The sequence below is a fragment of the Phoxinus phoxinus genome (assembly GCF_949152265.1).
Source record: "Phoxinus phoxinus genome assembly, chromosome: 20".
Classification (NCBI taxonomy): Eukaryota; Metazoa; Chordata; class Actinopteri; order Cypriniformes; family Leuciscidae; genus Phoxinus; species Phoxinus phoxinus.
The window spans coordinates 1290611-1313539 of NC_136895.1; the positions used below are offsets into that span (position 1 = coordinate 1290611).

At 36.2% G+C, this 22929-nt stretch overlaps 2 protein-coding genes and 1 long non-coding RNA gene across 5 annotated transcripts in view; 1 reads left to right on the forward strand and 2 right to left on the reverse strand.

Annotated features, from left to right (window-relative positions):
• The window catches only part of LOC306988267 (uncharacterized protein), a 32812-nt gene extending 21246 nt beyond the window's left edge, over positions 1 to 11566 (reverse strand). The window contains exons 1-2 of one of the 2 annotated variants that reach the window (XR_013795362.1): positions 10369 to 11566; positions 9874 to 10002 (exon numbers count right to left, since the gene is read on the reverse strand). The gene's annotated coding sequence lies outside the window, so the exon portion shown is untranslated. Of the gene's footprint in view, positions 1 to 9873 lie in introns of both variants that reach the window. The other variant, XR_013795363.1, reaches the window with a different exon arrangement.
• Positions 658 to 2698, forward strand: LOC306988266 (uncharacterized protein; the record flags this gene model as incomplete). Its single annotated transcript, XM_079593071.1, has 4 exons — positions 658 to 759; positions 1622 to 1663; positions 1810 to 1896; positions 1999 to 2698. The coding sequence occupies exons 1-4, from the start codon at positions 701 to 703 to the stop codon at positions 2696 to 2698; spliced, it is 888 nt and encodes a 295-aa protein (XP_079449197.1). The 5' UTR covers positions 658 to 700.
• A 5013-nt stretch (positions 11567 to 16579) lies between the features above and the next one.
• On the reverse strand, positions 16580 to 20226 carry LOC306988064. Of its 2 annotated transcripts, XR_013795316.1 has the most exons (4): positions 20148 to 20226; positions 19347 to 19382; positions 19071 to 19168; positions 16580 to 17137 (listed from the first exon to the last, which is right to left on the reverse strand). It is a non-coding gene; the product is annotated as an uncharacterized lncRNA (long non-coding RNA). The 2 variants fall into 2 exon arrangements; XR_013795317.1 differs by lacking the exon at positions 20148 to 20226 and having other exon boundaries at positions 19347 to 19552.
• Positions 20227 to 22929: the final 2703 nt, after the last annotated feature.

Sequence of the window (22929 nt, forward strand, 5' to 3'; positions counted from 1 at the left end):
AGGTGTCTGATTTATTAATATGTAAACAAGAATGTATTTTCCTCAGAATGAGTTTCTCCTCATACAGGTTTGTTATGAGGAGATTAATCATACATTACCTGTATGATTAATCTTAATGTTTAGCTGACAGAGTGTTTATGTCAGAATGTTTATTTTTATACCACAGAACTCGCCAGAAAAAAATAAGAAATCCTTGTACCAGCCAATGAAACCCACAGCTTCACATTTCCTACAAGAAAAGTGGGATAAGGCGGACTATGTTTATTTTTATACCACAGAACTCGCCAGAAAAAAAGAAGAAATCCTTGTACCAGCCAATGAAACCCACAGCTTCACATTTCCTACAAGAAAAGTGGGATAAGGCGGACTATGAGAGGCAGTGGCGCAAAAAGTGGGTATGCGCTATATGCGGCGCATAGGGGCGCCGCACCATGGGGGGCGCCAAAGCGATGGTTTTTTTTTTTTTTTATAAAAGTTATATAAATTTTAGAGGACTAACAGGCTAGGCGCCGGTGCTATAAGATTCCATCATATAATTTATTTAGACATAGAAGGGTAATATCGCGAGTGGGCGGGGCGCCGTGAGCGCTGAGTGGGAGCAGCAGTAACGTTAGTGAGTTGTCGTTGAAATTTGAAAAAGATGGATAAACCAAAAAAGCTGTCGGGGGCTACAAATAGAAAAAGAAAGAGTGAAAAGGAGATGGCATGTCAAGGGATGCGACAACAGCTGAATAAGTGGATGGTGGTGAAAGGCAACAGGTAGGATTTAAAATGTGATGTCTATGCTTAGAGGCTTGCAAATACGATATTCATGTTAACAAACAAGCTAGCGTTTGCTAACACTGAGAATGTATCAGACAGAATATTTAGCTAGCTTAGAATATGCAAAACCGAGGTTGCTGAGCTGAAAACTGAAAAATATAAGGTAGCATGTACAATAAATGACAAAAATCTGGAAACCGACTATAATATCTCTGAATCATGCATAGATTTTCTACCAAACTCGGAGGCTTGCAAATATAAATGTTGAATGGCAAGTGTTTGCTAACTTAATGCAAAATAATGTTGCTGCTGATATCTACATTTAGATTTTGGTTAAACCCTATATTGTACCAATCCCATGCATGACATCTCAATTTTATTAAAGTAAAATAACAACTGGTAAATATAAGGTAGCATGCACAATAAATGACTAGAAGCTGGAAAACTTATGCAATAAGGCTGGTTTATCATGGAAACAAATATATATTTTTTTACCATTAGCTGTTCATGTTAGCTCAGCTGTGCTGTCAGACATACAGGCTACAGTTACATCTGCTGGGTGACATGGACGCTGTAATCTCTCTCTCTTTAAAGATCTGTGCTATATGTGTGTGTATGTCTATATATGTGTATAATATATATAGCACATACCTTTAAAGAGAGAGAGATGTGACACTGTAATTACTTTTCTACACGTGTGTGTGCCATATTTGTACTTTTTAAAATCCAAAATGTTAATGTAATTTCAACAGCAGCACAACCTTACTGCATACTAGTTGTCTTATCTGATGCCATCACTAGGCTGATTTAAAAATTGAATTTAGGCTGCTATATTTAACAGCGAGTTTATTTTATTCAGGTGTGAGGATGGTGGATCAGGAAAGACAGGGGAAGGCAACAGGTAGGTCTAACATTAGGTGGAAGTGTAGAGGGAGCTTGATACCAACTTGATACTTGATACCAACAGATTAATTTCTTAATATTATTAATATGGAAAAAAGTAATATGGAACATCTATTACATAATGTTTGTTTGACAATGTCTTAGTGGAGAAGAACACAGGCAAGGGGTAAAAGAGACAGACATGAGGTCGGCGATGGCATCAAGTAAAGATGAGACCAGTGATGACATCAGGTAGGAGTTATATTAGTTAGACCACACCAAACTAAATGTCCAGTATGGTTTGAAGTTCTGTTGACCAACCTATTCACTGTGTCCTTTTTGGGTAAAAATTAGTGCAGAAAGAGATGGAAAGCCACTCACCACTGAGGAGGAATTGGAGGAGAATGTGGAAAAGGGAGGTGAAGATGAGGTGGAAGAGAGAGTTGAAGAAGACAGGGAGGTGGAAATGGAACAGAGAGGTGAAGAAGAGAGGGAGGTGGAAATGGAACAGAGAGGTGAAGAAGAGAGGGAGGTGGAAATGGAACAGAGAGGTGAAGAAGAGAGGGCTGAGACAAGGCATTACTCAGAAGATCATCTGACTGGCCACCACCACACCAGATTGGGGACTCATTTAGGCAGTGTATGGTTGAGAATGGCCCACAGAAATGTCCTGATGGACCATATCCAAGATCAGACAAGAGTAGAAGGTGTTTTTCCAAAGCATACTGTTCGTTCAATGTCCAATGGAGAAAAAGTGCAGCGGGATTGGTTACTGTACTCCAAGAGCACAAATAAAGTGTATTGTTTTGCATGTAAGCTTTTTGGTGGAGCTAGAGTTGTTGACACACGCTTTGTGGTGGGGTACAATAACTGGCAGTGTCTTTCAAAAACTCTGCAGCACCATGAAACCAGTGGTGATCACATAAATGCTTATCTGTTGTGGAAAGAATTAGCATCACGCTTACGCCTTGGTAAAACAATTGACAGAACACTGCAAAAAGCCATAGATGCTGAAAAGGCACATTGGAGAAGTGTGTTAACGAGAGTGAATTGACTGCATATTATTCCTTGCAGAAAGAAACTTGCCACTAAGGGGGAAGAATGCTAAGTTAGGAGATCCTAAAAATGGAAATTTCCTGGGTGTCCTTGAGATCATAGCACGATATGATGTCACACTAGCAGAGCATCTTAGGAAGGTAGCTTCTAAAGAAACCACAGGATATCTTTCCTGGTGCACTCAAAATGAATTTTTAGATTCAATTTCACAATGTGTACTTGGTCAAATTTGTGCCCAGGTCAAAGCCTCCAAGTACTTTGCTGTGGAGTTGGATTGCACACCTGATATTTCAAAGCAGGAGCAGGCCTCCGTAATAATCCGGTATGTTCATACAGACGACAAGAAGAATGCCACCATCAATGAGTCTTTTGTTGGCTTCACAGTCGTGAAAGACACAACTGGTAAAGGCCTCACAGAAACACTGACTGGGGTGCTGGATAAACTGGGGTTGGAGTTGGCTAACTGTAGGGGGCAGAGCTATGACAATGGCTCAAATATGAGGGGTATACACAAGGGTGTGCAAGCACTGGTTCAGCAGAAGTGTCCAGAGGCACCATTTATCCCCTGCTGTAGCCACAGTCTGAACCTTCTGTTATGTGATGCTGCGTCATCAAACAGAATGTGTCTAACCTTTTTTGGCACTCTCCAAAGACTGAACACCATTTTTTCAGCTTCAGTGAAGAGGTGGGATATTTTGAAAGAATTTGTGGACATAACACTGAAGCCTCTGAGTGATACCAGGTGGGAAGCAAAAATAGACTCCGTCAAAGCTGTACGTTTCCAGTTAAGGGGGATTCTTGATGCTTTGGAAAAGCTTGAGGAAGTGGAAAAAGACAGCAAAACCGTCTCAGAGGCAAAGTCGCTGTCTAGCGAGATTGTCAGCATGGAGTTCCTCATGTGCCTCCTGGTTTGGTATGATCTATTGTCAGAGATCACCTACGTCAGCAAGGCAATGCAAGCAGTGAACATCTCAATGGACACTGCCATTAGAATGATAGATTCGCTTAAAGAATTCTTGCTTAAGTATAGAGTGGAGGGCTTTCAAAAATCCCTTGACATTGCATGCCGAATAGCCATTGAGATGGATGCTTCCCCTGAGTTTAGAGAGAGACGTTTCAGAAAGCAAAAGAGATTTCATGGTGATGATTCCAGCACTGGCCATCATGAAAAGGAACCTGAGACCCATTTTAGGTGCATGGTTTTCAATGCAATTGTTGACACAGTAATTCAGGAGTTGTCTGACAGATTTTGCAATCTTCAGCTTGTGTCCGAAAAGGTTAAGTTCATTTTTAAAATGGAACACATGACAAAAGCTGAGTTGGAGGAATCAGTGACAAGATATGCCCTAGCTACCAATGATGTTTCAAGGGATATCATTGCCAAAATTGTTTCTGCATACCCCCCTAACACTGGGTAGTTGCGCCCCTGATGAGAGGCACAAGGAGAAGGTGTGACTTCGCTTTTTTTTAACATGTTTAATATTGCGTGAAATTTAACTAATTTGGGCCACTCAGTTTTAGTTATTTTGTAACTTTAACTTTTTAACTTAACTAAGTGAAAATTAGAAATGTTGGCAACCATAGCTGGAAATGGAATAAGTTAGTTTTATTGTATTTCAGTTGATGCCTATGCTTTTATCGGGTTGTTAACTATAATAATCCTGCTTTGTGTGTGTCAGAGAGTGTGTGAGAATATATTATATATATGTATATGTTGATTTTCTCTCTGTCTTAGGTGAGAAACGCCAAACCTGTCATTAACACCAAGGGCATGGAGACACCGGCGCAACACAGTGTAAAGAGACAAAAGGTGTCTGATTTATTAATATGTAAACAAGAATGTATTTTTCTCAGAATCAGTTTCTCCTCATACAGGTTTGTTATGAGGAGATTAATCATACATTGTCAGCTAAACATTAAGATTAATCATACAGGTAGAGTGTTTATGTCAGAATGTTTATTTTTAAGAATTGTGTGTTTTTTTATTTTTTTATTCAACAATTGCACAGTTTACAGGAACGTTCATCCCCATTATAACAATAACATATTGTGCAGTTTCCAAAATTGCAGGTGTTTTAACAAACAAAACATAAACAAAAGACTCACATCATCACATTTGCCAGGGGAAGTACGGATTTACAAAAAAATATCAAATTGTTTACACACATTCACAGTTTTTGTTGCCTTTTGATTAAGAGAAAACTTAATCGTGTTAACATATTGCTTGACCTCAATGTTAAAAGCGATAAAAGATGTTTTGGAATGCACAAACTTACATTTATGAAAGTAAAATTTTGCCAAGAGAATAATGAGATTAATTAAAGCTGCAAGCAGCATTTATCGGGGTTCAAGCTTTTAAGGCCTTTAAGCACATTAGCATCAAAAGACATTAAGATTTATTTAGCAAGCATTTAACCACTGACATAGATCGAAAATACCATTTACAGCCAATACAGGCAATTTACCAAAGGAAATATGGTTTTCAACACTTTTTTACCAGTTATGGCACCACCTATGGTCCGATCTCCATGATATTTTGCATGCTTGTTAAGGATGTTATGACACATATGCCCACCATTTTTGCAAAGTTCTGAGTTTTCCTTTAGGATTTATAAGCTTTTGAGTGTATTTTGCCACGCCCCTTTTCTAATTGACCCGGTTATAGCCATCTAAATGCAAAAGTTAAACTTTTGTAGATAATTATTGATCTAGATTGTCCTAGACTGGTTTGATTCCGATCGGGCGAAAAACCTAGGACTAGTTTGCAAAAGTAGGTTTTAAACATAATCGTGAATATTTAATGAACGATTTGATTGACAGTAGTGGTTTTATAGGCAAAGTTGTTCAGTATGAGAAGATCTATCAAATTATATGCATATATTGTGTTGATGTGTGTCACACCACGTGATAACAGAGCCGTAAAATTTAATTTTATTAAATTTAATTAATTAAAATTTAATTAAAACTAGTGGCCGCTCTCTTTCAAAATTCTTACAGACCTCTAGGATCACGAGTTGAATATGCCCATTGAGTTTTGTTCCAATAATACGCTCCGATAATATAGTCTAATAGGTGCTCAAATTCATTGGCCGATGGCTGCCATGTTTTTTGAGATACCTCAAAGACATACATGGCTCCTTGGACCAAGACACTGCATACCAATTTTCCAAGTCAAACGGTCAGGTGGTCGTAGCCCTTTTAATGTTTTTTTGATGTTATAGCACCACCTAGTGTTCTAGTGTACATTATTCTCTTCCGGGTCTGTTGTCAATCTGCGTTCACGACTCCGCAGTGACACTGCTGACGTAAGACGTGCTGACGTGTTATCTCGTCCGTGTAGTATTCGGGTTCAAATAAATATGGATGGGCAAAAAAATGCAAGTCTTCCTCTGTGTAGAAATCCTTAGACATGTTTGCGCAGATTGTTTTGTTTACATCGTGCGTCTCCCTCAGACTGTAAACGACGCTCGGGCGCACCAGATAACACGTCAGCAGCGTCTTACGTCAGCAGCGTCACTGCGGAGTCCTGAACGCAGATTGACAACAGTCCCGGAAGAGAATACAATGCTGAATAAAGTCGTAGTTTTTGTTATTTTTGGACAAAAATGTATTTTCGATGCTTCAAAAATGTCTAACTAACCCACTGATGTCACATGGACTACTTTGATGATGTCTTTATTACCTTTCTGGACATGGACAGTATACCGTTCATACATTTTCAATGGAGGGACAGAAAGCTCTCGGACTAAATCTAAAATATCTTAAACTGTGTTCCGAAGATGAACGGAGGTCTCACGGGCTTAGAACGACATGAGGGTGAGTCATTAATGACAATTTTCATTTTTGGGTGAACTAACCCTTTTTAAAAAAGTTAACTGTCTAATGGGACAATGTGTATTTTATAATGGAAGTTTTTCAGATGTAAAAGAGTTGCAATGTGGTGTGTAGTGGTTGGCCTATATTCAGCATTTTTAAAATATCGGCATCGGCCAATAAGTTTTTCTGATTTGCCGATGTATTGGAAGCAGGACTTTTATGTTGACGGACGGCGCTGAGAACACCAGTGCCTGAGGAGAGAACGGCAGCGCCTAATCACACAGTGCTCACTCACATTCTCCATCTTCATTAGTGCACGATCTCTGTCACTCATAATACTTTGTTAGATAGAACTGGTAAACAAAGAAAGTAAATGGTATGCGAAAAAATAAAGCGTTTGCCTTAATATTATTTGTAACAGAAAAGGCAAACAATTAGGTTAAAATACTTAATTTACTGTCTACATTCAGCAAATGCGCATCTACATCATTTAAACAAATATCTAATAAACATTTAATTTCACAAACCTTGCAGATTAAAAAGTTGTTGTTTTTTTTTCTTCGTCGGAAGAAAACAGAGGTTGCGAAGCAAGTTTGGTTGCATGAACAAAGGGCGTTTTCCACGAGCAGAGCCCCTCCTCTGGCCGCGCGCGCACTCTCACAGTCTTCAAACTGTCTTGCTCTCCCACCCTCACGCATATTAATCAAAATGTATATTACCATCAAAATCAATTTATAATTGACACGATGGTAATAGGTCGGAAGACCGAAGTTTCACGTGAAGCATTCAGACATTGTTTTCCCTGAATTACCGCTAGGGCTGGGCGATATGAAAAAATTATTTTATCAATAATCGCCTTAAAAAATATTGCGATATCCGATAATATCGTCTACCCAAGCCCCGCCCCGCGGATACCACGCTACCGACATACACCGTTAAAAAGTCATGTTGAGTTTGGCTGCACTTTATCTAATGATAGCCTGCGATTTAATTAGTTTCATTTAATGATTGAAACGTTAAAGGTTTTACTTTGGTTAGTTTGAGCTTAAACGAGCATAAAACATTCGCTTTGCTGTTATGTTAGTGTTGCTAATAATTTCCACACTGTTCTATCGCATGTTTGAAACGGATTTCGTTTCGCGAGGAGAAATGTTAAATATAACTGAACTGAAGAGAATCTGGTGATGTACTGGTGAATGCATGTTGATGTTATAGCAAGGTGTCTAGCCTATTTGTTTTTCATAAGGTCCGATGTTTCTCGTTCTTTCTTTTTCGGCGGTACGCCTACCTATCGCCTAATTTAATGATGATCAGTTTAATTTCCGTATATGTAGCGCTGTTTTTAAACTTGTATTTAAACTATACTATATTTATTATTTGTCTAAAATTAGGAATTAAAAGCGATTTTTTTCGTTCTGCAGGAGCAAAAACCTTTTTTTTTTCCTCCTCCTTTTTGATCTTAGAGTTTCTTAAGCCGTTTACGAAATAAAAATGATAGCTTTAATTATTTAGAGACATATAAGTCATTAAAAGTTATATTTGCATATTATTTAGTTTCTTTTGTTATTTTTTTTTATTTAAAGCAAATATAACGCTTCCAATATAGCCTGTAACGGAGCTGCCAACATTGTAAACTCCAAACGCGTGCATGAGAGATTCAAATCAACGAAATTTCTTCATCCGTTTGCAATAAAACTTAATTTTAATCTTAATTCCAATGTCATGTTTGTAGGCTATAGGTAGCTATCTCTGCTTTTCTGAATTAACAGGATAGTTTTTTTTTTCGTCTGCAGAATTTTGTTTTTATAAAAACGAATAGCATATGAAAAAAATAAAAATCATATAAAGATCAAGAAATCCAGAAAAAAATGTTTAAAAAAATAACGAAAGTAAGGATAAAGGATGTATGACTGGGAACGCATCTTAAAGTCGCGGCTACACAGACTCATGTTGCCGTTAGAGCAGTCAGCACCGAAAAACGGGCATATAAAATGTTAGTTAAAGTTACAAAAGTTCAGTGAGTTATTTTCTTTTTCCTTTGTTTTTTGATCATCATTAATGGTGGCAGCGAGTATTTTTCTTTCTCAACCGAAGACAATCGACTGTGTTCACGGGGATATTAGAACTTGAAAAAAGGTGTGTACTGACGTCTTTCTGTGGTTGAAACAACAATTCTTCTGATGTTTATTGTGATTCTATAAATTAACTAAGGATAATTGTGAGATATAGTGCTGTGTGTGTGTGTCCGTGCACTATGTGAGAGGCGGCTCGTTGTTTGAGTGCGCAGCTCAGAACACATCGCGCATGCAGAAGTGTTCATTCGTCTTGCGCTTAAAGAATTCCATCAAGAATAATCGATTTTCTTTTCCTAATCCTAACTAGCCTATAAAACATATTTCATTCATATTATTGCATGTGAATAAATATGTATAACTATAGGGCTATGTGAAATATAGGCTATGTCATTTTTTTATATTGATGATTATCGTCTAGAAACGAATGTTATAATCGACATCGCGATACTTGGGAGACATCGTCGATACACGATAATATCGTCATATCGCCCAGCCCTAATTACCGCTGGGTGTGAATTGTACTAAAATAATGTTGCCTTATGTTCTCTGAAAAGCGTTCCGCACATTCAGCTGACATAAACTACACTTTAAATAAACGAACAAAACCTATCCAGTGATGAAATGTTTTCTGTGTTGATACAAATCTTGTGCGATGTCCTAACTACCGGGATAATCATTTGCTGTCGCCGCGTCTGGTAGGTGCGCCTTATATTTTCCTGCTTTTTTGTCCTTTGCCAATCACAGACACCTATGAATCAGAGGAAGGTTAAGTTTTAAATAAAAATGTTTAAATGCAATATATTTTTCTCCTGGTACTTATTTTAAATGGGTCATAAAAAACTAAGTAATTATCGATATTGACCGTTATGAAACACTTATATCATGATACAGTTTTCAGCCATATCGCCCCGCCCTAACCTAAAATGTACAAAAAGAAATGTAATCATATATTGGATTTGACTCAAAACACAATGCGATTTTTAATTCCTTCCAATAAACCACCTTTACTTTCAATAGTAAAGAGTATGTTCAACAATATGAATTGGAAATGCTAGCAAGATTAATTGATTCAGTTGAACAAAGTTCATGAATCAAACGACTCAGTTGATCAGAGTTTGTGAATCAAACGAATCAGTTTAAAGAGTTGGTCAAACTTCTCTCGATCAGTTCAAGTACAAAAAAACAAAGTCTCTCCATTTCAGAAGCTAAAAAATAAATAAAAAAAATCAACCAATTCCACGAATCAAAGTCCTTTGAGTCCAAAAAACGGGAAACATCCTACCAGTTGATGGTTTAAAATTACGGTTCAAATGGGAAACAGGTCAGCTCGCCATTTGTGCACATTTAACAGCATCCACTTGACTAGGCAGACGATTCATCTCCAAAGGATTATGGCACAAAACAGGATACACTTGCCGATCACGTTCACATAGGAAAAAAACAGAGAACAAGAAAACTCAGCCTTGCAAAACACAAGGCAAACGTACAATAATTAATTTCTGATTAAATATTTCAATAACAAATCATATACATGCGCATCTCAAATGACATATTAAACCAACTTTTCGACAGTTGTTTAACACATCGACACTTAAAAATCACTCATTGTCTCAACTCATGATACAATGACTTGTAACCATTACACGTGGTAGCTTTAGCCCACGGCTAACTAACGTTAACGTTAATTCAGCTCGAGCTGTGAGCTACTCAACTCAGCTCATATCAAATCATTTCTGAAAATGACATATCTTTCATATGATAAAAACATTTCACTCACCAAAACGAGATTGCATCACATATTCACTTAAAGAATATTATTGTATATCAACAGTCTAGGATCCTCTTATGTTAAATCTTTTCACTTTTCTCTCTCTGACGACAACACTCCAGGCTGACGCATGCATCCAAAGTTTCCAAGTGCACTCAATCACAGTTCCCGTTAGATTATGATTATCATTTAGTGCAAGGAGATTATAGAGGAACACTCTGTGCTGCTACAGATCTGTTCTGATCAGTGTTGCCAGATTGGGACGGTGATTTCCAGCCCAACAGCTCACCAAAACCCGCCCACTCCAAGAAAAAACCGCCCAAAATTTTACTACCAAAATAATGTGATATAATTTTATGGCCATGTCATTCAAGGTTGATAAGCACAATTTGTATCTCCTTAAAACAAAATAACGATGGTAAATTAAAAATTAAAAATAAACAAATTTCCAAGGAAAACGCATCAAACCAGGGCAATAATTAAGGAGAATTAGCAAATATGACTTTAAATGTCCAGGTGGACACTGTCAAAACGGCAATCAAGAAATGAACAATGACTTTAGCCCTCGGAAGCACACTGCAGAACATAACGCAGAATTTAGCAGTCAAAACTGATTCATCGTTGATTCAAACCTTTTTCAGCAGCTTTCAGGGACAAGAGTGCATGCAGTCTGGACGGTGTAAAAGTGGCAGATGTCTGGTTAGGCTAGTGTGCACATGATATGACCATGGAAATGACTCTGTGTCGTCTCATATTCAGTTTCAATTCAAGTAATTCAACTGTGCTCTCCTCTCAGTTATTCACCATCAAGTCATCAACCCCCACATATGTACGTTTATTGCTCACTATCTAAATTTTTACTGTAGATGCAATTTACTGCATGTCACTTTGGCATTAGCGATCACTTGAATATACAGCTACAAGTTATCGCGCTAAATCGCGTCTTCCTGCTGATCCCTCGTTGATTGGCTGAAAGTGCGTGCTCGCCGGTGACGTCAACACCAACGCCAGCTGACTCTGCGCTGCGTGTGTGTGTGTGTTGTAATGTCATGATGACCGATTTTATGCACTACATGCACACTTTAGTTTAGTTTTTTAACCAATTATACTTTAAAATGTAGATGTTTGAAAACCGCCGAACTGACCCCAAACCAGCCCAAATTTTGTCCACCCGCCCAAACCCTTTTTTACCCGCACAATCAAATTCAAAACAGCCCAATTGGGCGGGAACCCGCCCAATCTGGCAACACTGGTTCTGATTCTCTCATCTGTTCAGGCTGAAAAGCAGCGCCGGCGCGACCTGTGGGCGGGCCTTATGAATATGCCGCTACTGTTGGCTCTCAGGGGTGTCAGTCACTGCAGCACAATCCGTGATTGGATGAATCGCGTTTCTTTCTAGAACACTTTAATTCTTTATTTTTCTTAACTTTTTCCAACTCTTAACTCATTTACTGGTGGCATGGGTTACCCGGGTTACAACTGTATTTCTAAAATTGTGCAAACAATGGTATATAATAGGAATGCACTAGTGAAGGATTGTCTCTCTGTCAAGAGACTGCCTCTGTTTTATAAGAAATATTTCGAAATCTTTGTCTAGAGTTCCTAATGTCTTGTAAATAATCTCAACTTTTGTATAGTAGTAGTCATAATTTTAACACCAGGCATGCATATAAGAAGTTTTTTTTATTTCTGGTTTCGAAAACAACTGCAAAACAATGGACTGTAATGTATAGAGGAATGAAAATATGGAATGATTAACCATTGATCTACACATTTTTCAAGTTTAAAAAAAAATATTTAAAGGAACATTTAATGGCACAATAGCCTGTAGTAAATTGTTGATTTTGATATTTGGAATGAATGTTGGATTAGTATGTCTCATTGACTTGACTTTTTATTGTTGTTGATTAAATGTAGTTTTGTATTTTTTACTTGAAGAGTAGCCACTGCCTAGGTAGTGGCTAATGGGTATCCTAATAAACAAATAAACTTAGATCATAGATGGAAAAGACAGCTAATACAGGCAATTTACTAAGGAAAAATATGTTTTTTAAAGTTTTTTTGACTGTTAAAGCACCACGTCTTGCCTGATCTCCACCACTTTTATTAGGTGTCCTCAAAGTGTGCCCATACATATGTGTGTCAAATTTGTTGTAAATATCTCATTTCGTTTTGAAGTTTAGACACTTCTATTTATGAGAGCATAAAAATTATCCATGGGTGACATTGATTGGATTTTATTTTTGTCAGTTCCTATCATAATTTTGACATTTTGGTGTTATTGTTTAGCTATTGACCTATGTTTTCAAATTTCCTGTGGTGTTTTTGTCTCGATTGGACTAACGCAAGTTTTTAAGCGCTAAATGATACCATTACACAAACCATAAGGCGAAACCTGGCATGTTTGGTATCGTTGGACTCGGAGAGGATTCAGGAGTCTAAGGAGGTCACTCTCATGAAAAATGCTGGCCTGAGACTTCTCAGGCTCCTTCAGGGCATTGTACCGATGCAGTATACTGAGTTTTTTTAGATACACCAATGTTGTCATACACTATCATGGCACCCTAGACAAAGACACTGCATGCCAATTTTCATCGGACTACGGGTTTTATGTGGTTATACCCATTTTCATGATTTTTTTTCCAGTTATAGCGCCAAAAAGTGGCCAATCGTCGCGATTTTTTTCATGTGACCTCAGAATGTGTTCATGAACATGTGTCCCAAGTTTAGATAAAATATCTCTTTCCGTTCACAAGTTATAACCTTTTAGGTAAAAGTGTCTCTGGTGCCATCAAACATTTTGGTTCCCCTTAGCGACCGTCAATTTAAATTCAGAATTTTTTTAATGATTATTGATAGTCAGACTCCAGAGAATATTTCTGCAGTGGTTTGGTTCCGATCAGGCAAAAAACCTAGGAGCAGTTCGCAAAAGTAGGTTTGACAAAAAACCTCAATTTACTCAAAATTGGCGCCCGAAGGGCGAGCCAATCCGAGGCATGCGTCTCGTCCGCCTTGAGCCAAGGATTCCAGCGATGTAAGACACTTGAGCCTACGCCTAGCGGTTTAGGAGTTATGAGCCGTTTCGTACTTTTGACCGCTGTAGCGCCCCCGTCAAGTCTCCACGACTTACGGTTCGGCCTGCCCGATCAGTTTTAGAGGAGAATGGTGCATCATGGGAAAATTAACAATAACAATAGGGTTTCAGCACTACGTGCTTGAACCCCTAATAATGAAAGTTTCATTAGGCCTAGTCTTAGTTCTGTTGAGGTCATAAAGGCCAAAAAGAACATCCTTCCAAAACAACTTGAAATCTTTCTCAATTTTCTCTGCAATAAAATTACAAATGTCAAACCAGAAACTTTGGACAAAAGGGCAGTGCCAAAACAAATGGGTAACTGTTTCAATACTCATAGAGCAGAAAGTGCACATTACATCAATGTCTTTTTTAAATTTTTTAACAATATGATCATTAGACGGGTAAAACTTATGAATTATTTTAAATGATATTTCTCTAATTTTATTGGTCAGCAAATATCGGTTGGGTAAGAGCCAGACCTTCTTCCAGTCAATGTTTTGCACAAATTTATTCCAGTATGGAACCACATATGGGACTGTGATAATATCTGTTTTGAACAGGGATCTAATTAGTTTATTGTTCTTACCATTGTTACAAGAAAAACAAATCTTACCAACTGAAGTGTCAGTCAGCGATAACAAAGTTAGTTGTTGTGTGTCCAATCTTGGTTGAGCTCTATATAACATGCAGACACCAGAAGAGATTGCTCCAAAAACTTTGGCATAATCTCCAAGAGACACAGGAATTTTGTATTCTTCTAGAAACTCATTATAAGAGTAAAGACAACCATCTCTGTTAAATAATTGGTCAACAAAAATAATGTTATTATTAAACCAGTAATCAATAAATAAAGATTTGTGTTTAAACAGTATGTCTTTGTTGTTCCATATGTAATAGTTGTTGGGTGAAAAGTTGTGTTTGAAAACAAGAGACCATGAAAGGAAGGCCTGGCGGTGAAAGGATGCCATTTTTATCGGTACCTTATCAATATTATAATTACAGGTTAAGAAATAGCTCAACCCACCCAGTTTTGACAGAATGTGACATGGTATGACATTCCAAATGGAATTAGGATTTTTAAAGAAATGTTTCAACCAATTTACTTTAAAAGTAGTATTAAGAGTACAGAAATCGATAAAGTTTAATCCACCCTTTTCATAGTCATTTGTTAGAACAGATTTCTTCACATGATGAGTTCTATTTTTCCATAAGAAGTTAAAAAGTAGCTTGTCAATCTCAGTAATATGTTTTTTGTCCACATACAGAGATAGAGCTGGATATGTTAACCGTGATAAACCTTCTGCCTTAGACAGTAGGGTTCTGCCTCTGAGGGAGAGAGCCACTGGTTCAGTTTTTTTCTGGTTCTTTGAATAATAGGGTTGAAGTTCAATAAAGTCCTTTTTTGTTGGTCCTTGGTAATTGTGATACCTAAGTGAACAAGTTCACTTTTGACTGGGATACTACATATGGAAGATTTCGCACAGTCCTTAATAGCCATGATTTCACACTTATTGATATTCAGCCTTAAGCCAGAGGCCATGGAAAATTTTTCTATGGTATTTATTGCAACAGAGACTTGATTTTCATTACTATTGTTATATAGACTTTTAATAGCTGAGGAAAAAAACTCACCAAAACCGAATTTTTTAAGGGACTGTAAAATGAATGGATGTTCAACGGTGTCAAATGCTTTGTAGAAATCTACAAACAGCATAAGCCCACCCTCCTCTACCAATTCTGGGTAATCTAAAATATCTAAAATGAGCCTAATGTTATTTCCTATATGCCTTTTGTTCATGAAGCCTGATTGTGTTTCGTCTATGATGGAGTCCAGAACAGACCGTAATCTTCTAGCCAATAAGAGAGCTAAGATTTTATAATCGTTGTTAAGTAAACAAATTGGGCGCCAATTATCTAAAAATAATTTGTCCTTGTTTGGTTTAGGAATTAGGACTGTTATTCCTTGGGTCAGAGAGGTGGGAAGGCCTTCCTTTTCAACAGATTCTATGAAAACTTTCAATAAAAAAGGGGACAGTTCAGCGATAAAAGATTTATAAAATTCGGAGGATACCCTTACGAAAATTAACCATGGTTTTACTACAGTAAAATTATAGTAACCAAACCATGACTGTAGTAACTGGTATTTTTAAAAACCATGGTTTTGATTCCATAGTTGTACTACAATAAAATCATAGTAACCATGACTGTAGTAACTGGTATTTTTAAAAACCATGGTTTTGATTCCATAGTTGTACTACAATAAAATCATAGTAACCATGACTGTAGTAACTGGTATTTTTAAAAACCATGGTTTTGATTCCATAGTTGTACTACAATAAAATCATAGTAACCATGACTGTAGTAACTGGTATTTTTAAAAACCATGGTTTTGATTCCATAGTTTTACTACAATAAAATCATAGTAACCATGACTGTAGTAACTGGTATTTTTAAAAACCATGGTTTTGATTCCATAGTTTTACTACAATAAAATCATAGTAACCATGACTGTAGTAACTGGTATTTTTAAAAACCATGGTTTTGATTCCATAGTTTTACTACAATAAAATCATAGTAACCATGACTGTAGTAACTGGTATTTTTAAAAACCATGGTTTTGATTCCATAGTTTTACTACAATAAAATCATAGTAACCATGACTGTAGTAACTGGTATTTTTAAAAACCATGGTTTTGATACCATAGTTTTACTACAATAAAATCATAGTAACCATGACTGTAGTAACTGGTATTTTTAAAAACCATGGTTTTGATTCCATAGTTTTACTACAATAAAATCATAGTAACCATGACTGTAGTAACTGGTATTTTTAAAAACCATGGTTTTGATACCATAGTTTTACTACAATAAAATCATAGTAACCATGACTGTAGTAACTGGTATTTTTAAAAACCATGGTTTTGATTCCATGGTTCTACTACAGTTATATTGTAGTAATACTATAGTAAAACTGCAGTTTTACTAAATTATCTTGAAATTACATTTAAGCCATTCTGTCACAACAAACATCTACAAAATAACAACAGAAAGAAGTTCTCATTAAATGATACAGACTTTATTACAAAAATTACATAATCTGAAAGAAAATATAAACTTGCATTTGTTCTCACATGTGACAAAACAATAACCTACAAAGTTATAAAAAATGATTGGTGATAAAGTGGTGCTGTGCAATGGTTAAAAATTCAGTTTCTAATTTACAAATAAATAAACAGCAATTTGTTCCACTGCAATAATGATTTAGATACAAAAATAACATCTTGTACAAATAAACATGACTTAGAGCACCTTTAAATACACAGCATCTACCTCCTCTAAAATGTCTATAACCTGTGAACACGTGTCCAACACAAGCATGTTTGCAATTTATACTGTATATACATTAACACAATTACAACAATATTACTTCACAAGAACAATAAATACTATAAGTTCAGAAGAAATGAGCAGTTCTTTCAAGAATGTTTTAAATGATATCCACTCACAAGAGATGAAGACATTGAGTCTCCTCATGATGAATACTCCACACTTTAAATTCTAGGTGAAAGTTCTTGTTGAAAAGCATGTGATGCAGCATCCACGCCGGTAGTTGTCAGTATGAAGTCTGTCATATGGCCAGTAGATTACAGTCCAGCTTTGGTTTGGTTCTGTCTCGACCTTCAGCCCAAATGGACGCAGGAGCTAAAATGAGAAGAACACACACCACATTAACACACAAGCTGGAATACTCAACTGTTATTGGTCAGTTGCACTATCGAGTAGCCATGTAATAATGTCCAAGTGCAATTATGTCCATTCAGCCAGTTTTTTCATAAATAACCCATACATTATTAGCAAAAAGTACTAGTCTCATATATACATAATTTCACGAAAGAGAAAATGGGTTGGAATAAAGGACAAAAGAGATGTAGAGATTGGTTTGAGTAGAGACATCTGTAACCAACAAAGGCATAGAGCTCTAGACACTCAATACAATCTTAAATACATAATAATAAAGAATTGAGAAATACCCAGACAGATAATCAAGAAAGGGTTTTTCTCACCCAAAGCTATTGTATTGTTTCAACCTGGAAAACAGTGCATGAGTCATGTGGACCTATTTTATGGTTATTTTTTATTCCGTTTACAGTTGAAAAAAATATTGGCTCTGTTAAATTTCACTACATGGAAAGAACAGATCAGAACATTCTTCCAAAGTTCACGTTTTGTGTTCCACTAGGGCTGGACAATAATTCAATATCAATATATATCGCAATATATTTTTTCTCAATAACGGTTATATGATTTTTAAACACATTTCCGATTTTTCTATATAGATTACAGGCATGGGCTACATTTACATTTTTTATGCGTGATAAATATAAGCAGCACGGCACAGCGGTTCATATGTTCATTGTCTCCAAATTGACCGTTTGCAAAGACCCAACAAGCCACGCCGGCCGCTCTCTCACACTACACCATGTTCTCACGCAGTGAAAAACACATAGCGGAGCAGAGACACTGACAACACACCGACAGACCAGCTTACTTTTGATATTAAACGAAGTCTCAACTTTCAAATTTGCCAATTTTGGCAAGAAATTTAAACAATAAATAGCGTTTTGTGGCTCTTTAATGTGTGTGACAGATCGCTGTCGCCTCAGTTAAAGCCGCTCGTGAACCGATCAGCTCTTCCTTCTAGTTCATTTATTGCATCAAATAAACATTAAATTAATGAACATCAGAAGGAATGTTGTTTTAACCGCGTAAATACGTCAGTACACTCCGCTTCTCAAGCTCAAATCCTCCAATGTTAATCTACTAAGTTAACTCTCCTGACTGCTTTGTAGGACAAAAATGGTGGATTCGGGAATGGAGTTATTATGTGCAAACAGCTGTAAACTATATCTGTGCAGTGTGTGCATGTAAAAAAAAATCTATTCTGATTTGAAGCTTGTGACATAAACGCGCACAACAATCTGATCACGTGTTTAGCGTTCATGTAAACACTACATTCAGATTCATCAATCAAAATTAATTCAGTGTGTCATCAACACTCAATGCTGAAGCACTTCAATCTATAAGAATATTTATTTTCTATATTCTCTATATAAGAATATTTATTTTCAATCTATAAGAATAATATAATCAATGTTAGCCTATAGCTTATTAACTTATGTTTATTTGACAGTGATTTTACATTTCTTGTATGAAGGCTAAATACAAATAAAATATTAACAATAATTTATTTGGACCATTTTTTTATCATAAAGTTTTATAGGTTTCAGAGACTTGGCAAATACATTTTTCAGAAGTTTGTAGGTAGGCCTACAGACATTAATTGTGGACGTTCTTGCCAGTTTTTTCTGAGGCTTTTATATTGTTCATATCGATATCGGAATTTTATCGTATCGACCGAAATGAATAAATATATTGTGATATAAATTTTGCCCATATCATCCAGCCCTATGTTCCACAGAGTCATAAAGGTCTGAAAAAACATGAGAGTAGATGACGACAGATATAAAATATTTTTTGGTAAGTTATTTATCCCTTTAATGTTTACCATATTTTATTTGGGGAGTTATACTGACATTTTTTAGACAAAGATTAATTGGTTTGTAAATGTACTTACCACTAATACACTCTAATTGCCAATAGAACTCACTTTCTTCCAGTCCAATAATTATTTATTTCCTGTTGGTATAGATTGGACAGGTCTTTTTTGGCAGGCTGGACACACACACACACAGACACACACACACACACACACACACACACACACACACACACACACACACACACACACACACACAAAAACGATTTAAAAAGAAAACAAATTGAGATATACAGTGCATACCATTTAATCATTATGTTTATTAATGGTATTCACTACGACTCCACTATTTACCTGGCAAACAGCTGATGGTTTCACACTCTCTCTTGTCTGTATTAAAGAAGATTATAATTAGAAATTACATTTTTGTAATTTATCCACAATTCTGTGTGGATGTCAAAATATATTAACAATACAGAAGAAGATTTTAGATTCAAATTCAATTTATATTGGTTATAGATCTCCCAGGTTCTCACACCAGCCAATCACAGCGCACTCCCTCTCCCACTTCGGTTCACTTTCGGAACACAAATGAAGAGGGCTTTGAATTCTGAGGGCTTTCTGTCCCTCCATTGGGAGCAATGCAACTAACCCAGAACGATAGGAAAGACATCATTGAAGTAATCCATGTGACTGCAGTGGTTTAACCAATTTTATGAAGCGATGCGGGTGCTTTGTTTGTTTTTGCAAAAACACTTTTTTTTTTACCATTTTATTTAGGAAAATACTGACCTGCAATCCAGTAGGAGGAGCACTGTGGATTGTGTTGACTCAAGACCGGAAGTTGTTCCGTGAATGTGCTTTAGATAATATTAATTTGTACATAGAGGTAAATTATATTGTTCTTTTTTGCGCAAAACAAAGCACTTGCATCGCTTTATAAAATTGAGCTTAAACTACTGGAGTCACATGGATTACTTTAATGGTGTCGTTACTACCTTTCTGTGGCTTGAATTTATTAGTTGCGTAGGCTCCCAATGGAGGAACAGAAAGCTCTTGGAGTTCATCAAAAATATCTTCATTTGTGTTCCGAAGATAAATGGGCATGAGGGTGCATAATTAATGACAGAGTTTTAATTTTTAGCTGAACTATACGTTTAAGGAATCCTGGAAACACCTTAAATCAACCACAGCATGCACACATCCATTTTCTGGAAGAACTGAAATGCAGAAGAAAAAAGTAAAAAAAAAAAAAAAAAAAAGCATTTTTAAATGATTCACTTAAAGCTTCATATAAAGTACCCAGAAAAGTAAAATGTAGCTGCAGCCCTGTTTTACAGTGCAAATCCTCCATACTTTGCACTTCTATGATAGACGCTTGTTCCCATGTTTGAGAAATTGTGTTTACACAAATATATTGCTTTCACTTTAGCATAATTTAAGCATGGCCATTGTGAACAGGATTTATCACATCATATCAGGATTTATCAATGTGCAAAGTAGAGCTAGGGCTACTGTATGGTGAAAGGCAAGATGTTCACTAAAAAATAAGATAAACAAGTCACATGGACAATATTTTTGATACTTTCAAAATTTAAATTAGGTTAATAAAGGGTTAGTACACCCACAAATGGAAATTCTGTTATTAATTACTCACCCTCATGTAGTTTCAAACCTGTAAGACTTTAGTTCATCTTTTGAACACAAATGAAGATCTTTTAATGATATGGGAGTTTTCTGTCCCTCCATTGACAGCTATGCAACTACCACTCTGACGCTTCAAAAAGTTCATAGAGATTGTAAAACTAATCCATTTGAATTAAGAGACTATACAGCTTTATATAATTGAATTAATATAAGATTGAATTTAGGATTTTATTCACATGTAAATATTGCCCAAATAGAAGCTCAACCGCACTTGCTTTGACAAGCGAGAACAAACCTCATTGGTTCTTGCTGAACTCAAACGAGCTGTGAAACACACGAGAGTGAACCTCATCAGTTTACACACGTCAAGCAAACACGCTTGAGCTTTCGTTTACCACAACATGTATATGTGCGAATTGATGTATATGTATATAAAAGCCTAAATTAAATCTGTTCATCATATAAAACGATCGTATCTCTACAGAAAAATGTTGACTATACTGCTTGATTTAAAGGGCACCTATTATGGAATTTTGAAATTTACCTTTCATGTAGTGTGTAACATAGATCTAGGTGAACAAAAACATCCTGCAAAGTTTGAAATATGAAAGTGCACCGTATATAAAGTTATTGTCTTTCAAAAGTGAGAGTCGACTCGGAGTCATTTTTATGAATCGTTAGAAGACCGAAGCTTTTTCTTTGACTAGATGACGTCAACTTGTCAAGTTATTTGAATACGATACGCCCACTTATTGCGTTTCAAGCAGTATGCTATGTCTATGGTTCCAAGGCCAGGGAAAATATCATGGCGACGAGACGCTGTGTTCTGAAGTGCGAGTCAAAAGCAAACTTTTTTCATCTGCCCAAGGAGGAGCATTTGAAGACTAAGTGGCTACAATTCATATATACAAATATACCACAGAAGTATAGTCCGAGCCTTGTGCTTTGTTCGCGCCGTTTTGAAGACGATTGCTTTTTAAATGCAATCAAACTGGGATTCGCGAGCTGGCTGATATTGAAGTAATTTAAGGTTCAGTTCCAAGTGTATTTGCATCAGCTTCCTCCTCCGCATCACAACCTGTAGTGTTATTAATAATTTTTGCTTTTATATTTTATGTAGCATGCTTAATAATTATTTTGTTTGTTGTGTAAGCACCGTTTAGCTTCTAGGTCTTCAATGGCAATTGTATTGAGATATGTGAAGTGTTCGTCGTTGTTTTCGGAGTTGTCTTAAAGAATAGAATAATACCTCGTAGTAACGCATTTTTTTTTTTTTTGTAAAAACGTTATGTTTATGCATCGGGCTAACGTTAATTCAAACAAAGACTGATTGTGCTTTTACAATATGAACTCTGGGCTATGCTCGCTAACATAACATTACATTCTTTATCTTATTTTTCGTTTTTTACTACAAACTATAAAGCAGTGGACTATAATCATTATTATAATACAATTTAATTGATAAAAGCATCATTGTACTCCGTGTTAAAAATAAGTATTATCTCTGTAAACACTGCTGGGTCATCTGACCAATCACCGCAGATTAGCGTCGCGCAAAGGAGGGGTTTTGAAAAACGAGTCGTTGAACGATTCATTTGGGAGTCGGTGAGCAAATCAGGTAAAAATAAATGCATATTATACGAAAACAAAAGTGTTTTTTGTCATTGCATTCATGTAAAACTGTTGTTGGGGACTCCCTAAACAACATTAGGAACATTTTAAATGTCATAATAGGTGCCCTTTAAATAATTTTACAATCTCTTTAGAATGGTAGCATACAGGTAGCAAAAGACTATTTGAAATGTAATATGTAAAATGGCAATGTATTATTTAAATTAAAATTTTCCATACTATGCAATGTTTAGGGCAAAGTGACAATTCAAATTCAATAATAATTAAATTAGCCATTTCCTACACTTGTTTTAACATAGATTTTTTTTTTTAATGTATGTTTAAATTATAAGTTGTACAATTAAAACGAAAATGTATTACAAAAATGATTAGAGATGTTTAAAGGCATAGTTCACCCAAAAATGAAAACTCTGTCATTAATTACTCACCCTCATGTCGTTCCAAACCTGTAAGACTTTCGTTCATCTTCAGAACACAAATGAAGATCTTTTTAATTAAATCAGAGAGCTTTCTGACCCCCCATAGACAGTTAAGCAACTACCACTTTAACGCTTTTAAAAGGTCATAAAGAGATAGTAAGACCAATCCATTTGAATAGAGCAGGGCCGGGTTTCCCGATAACGATGTATCTTAGCTCTTAAGAGCGCTCTCTACGTGC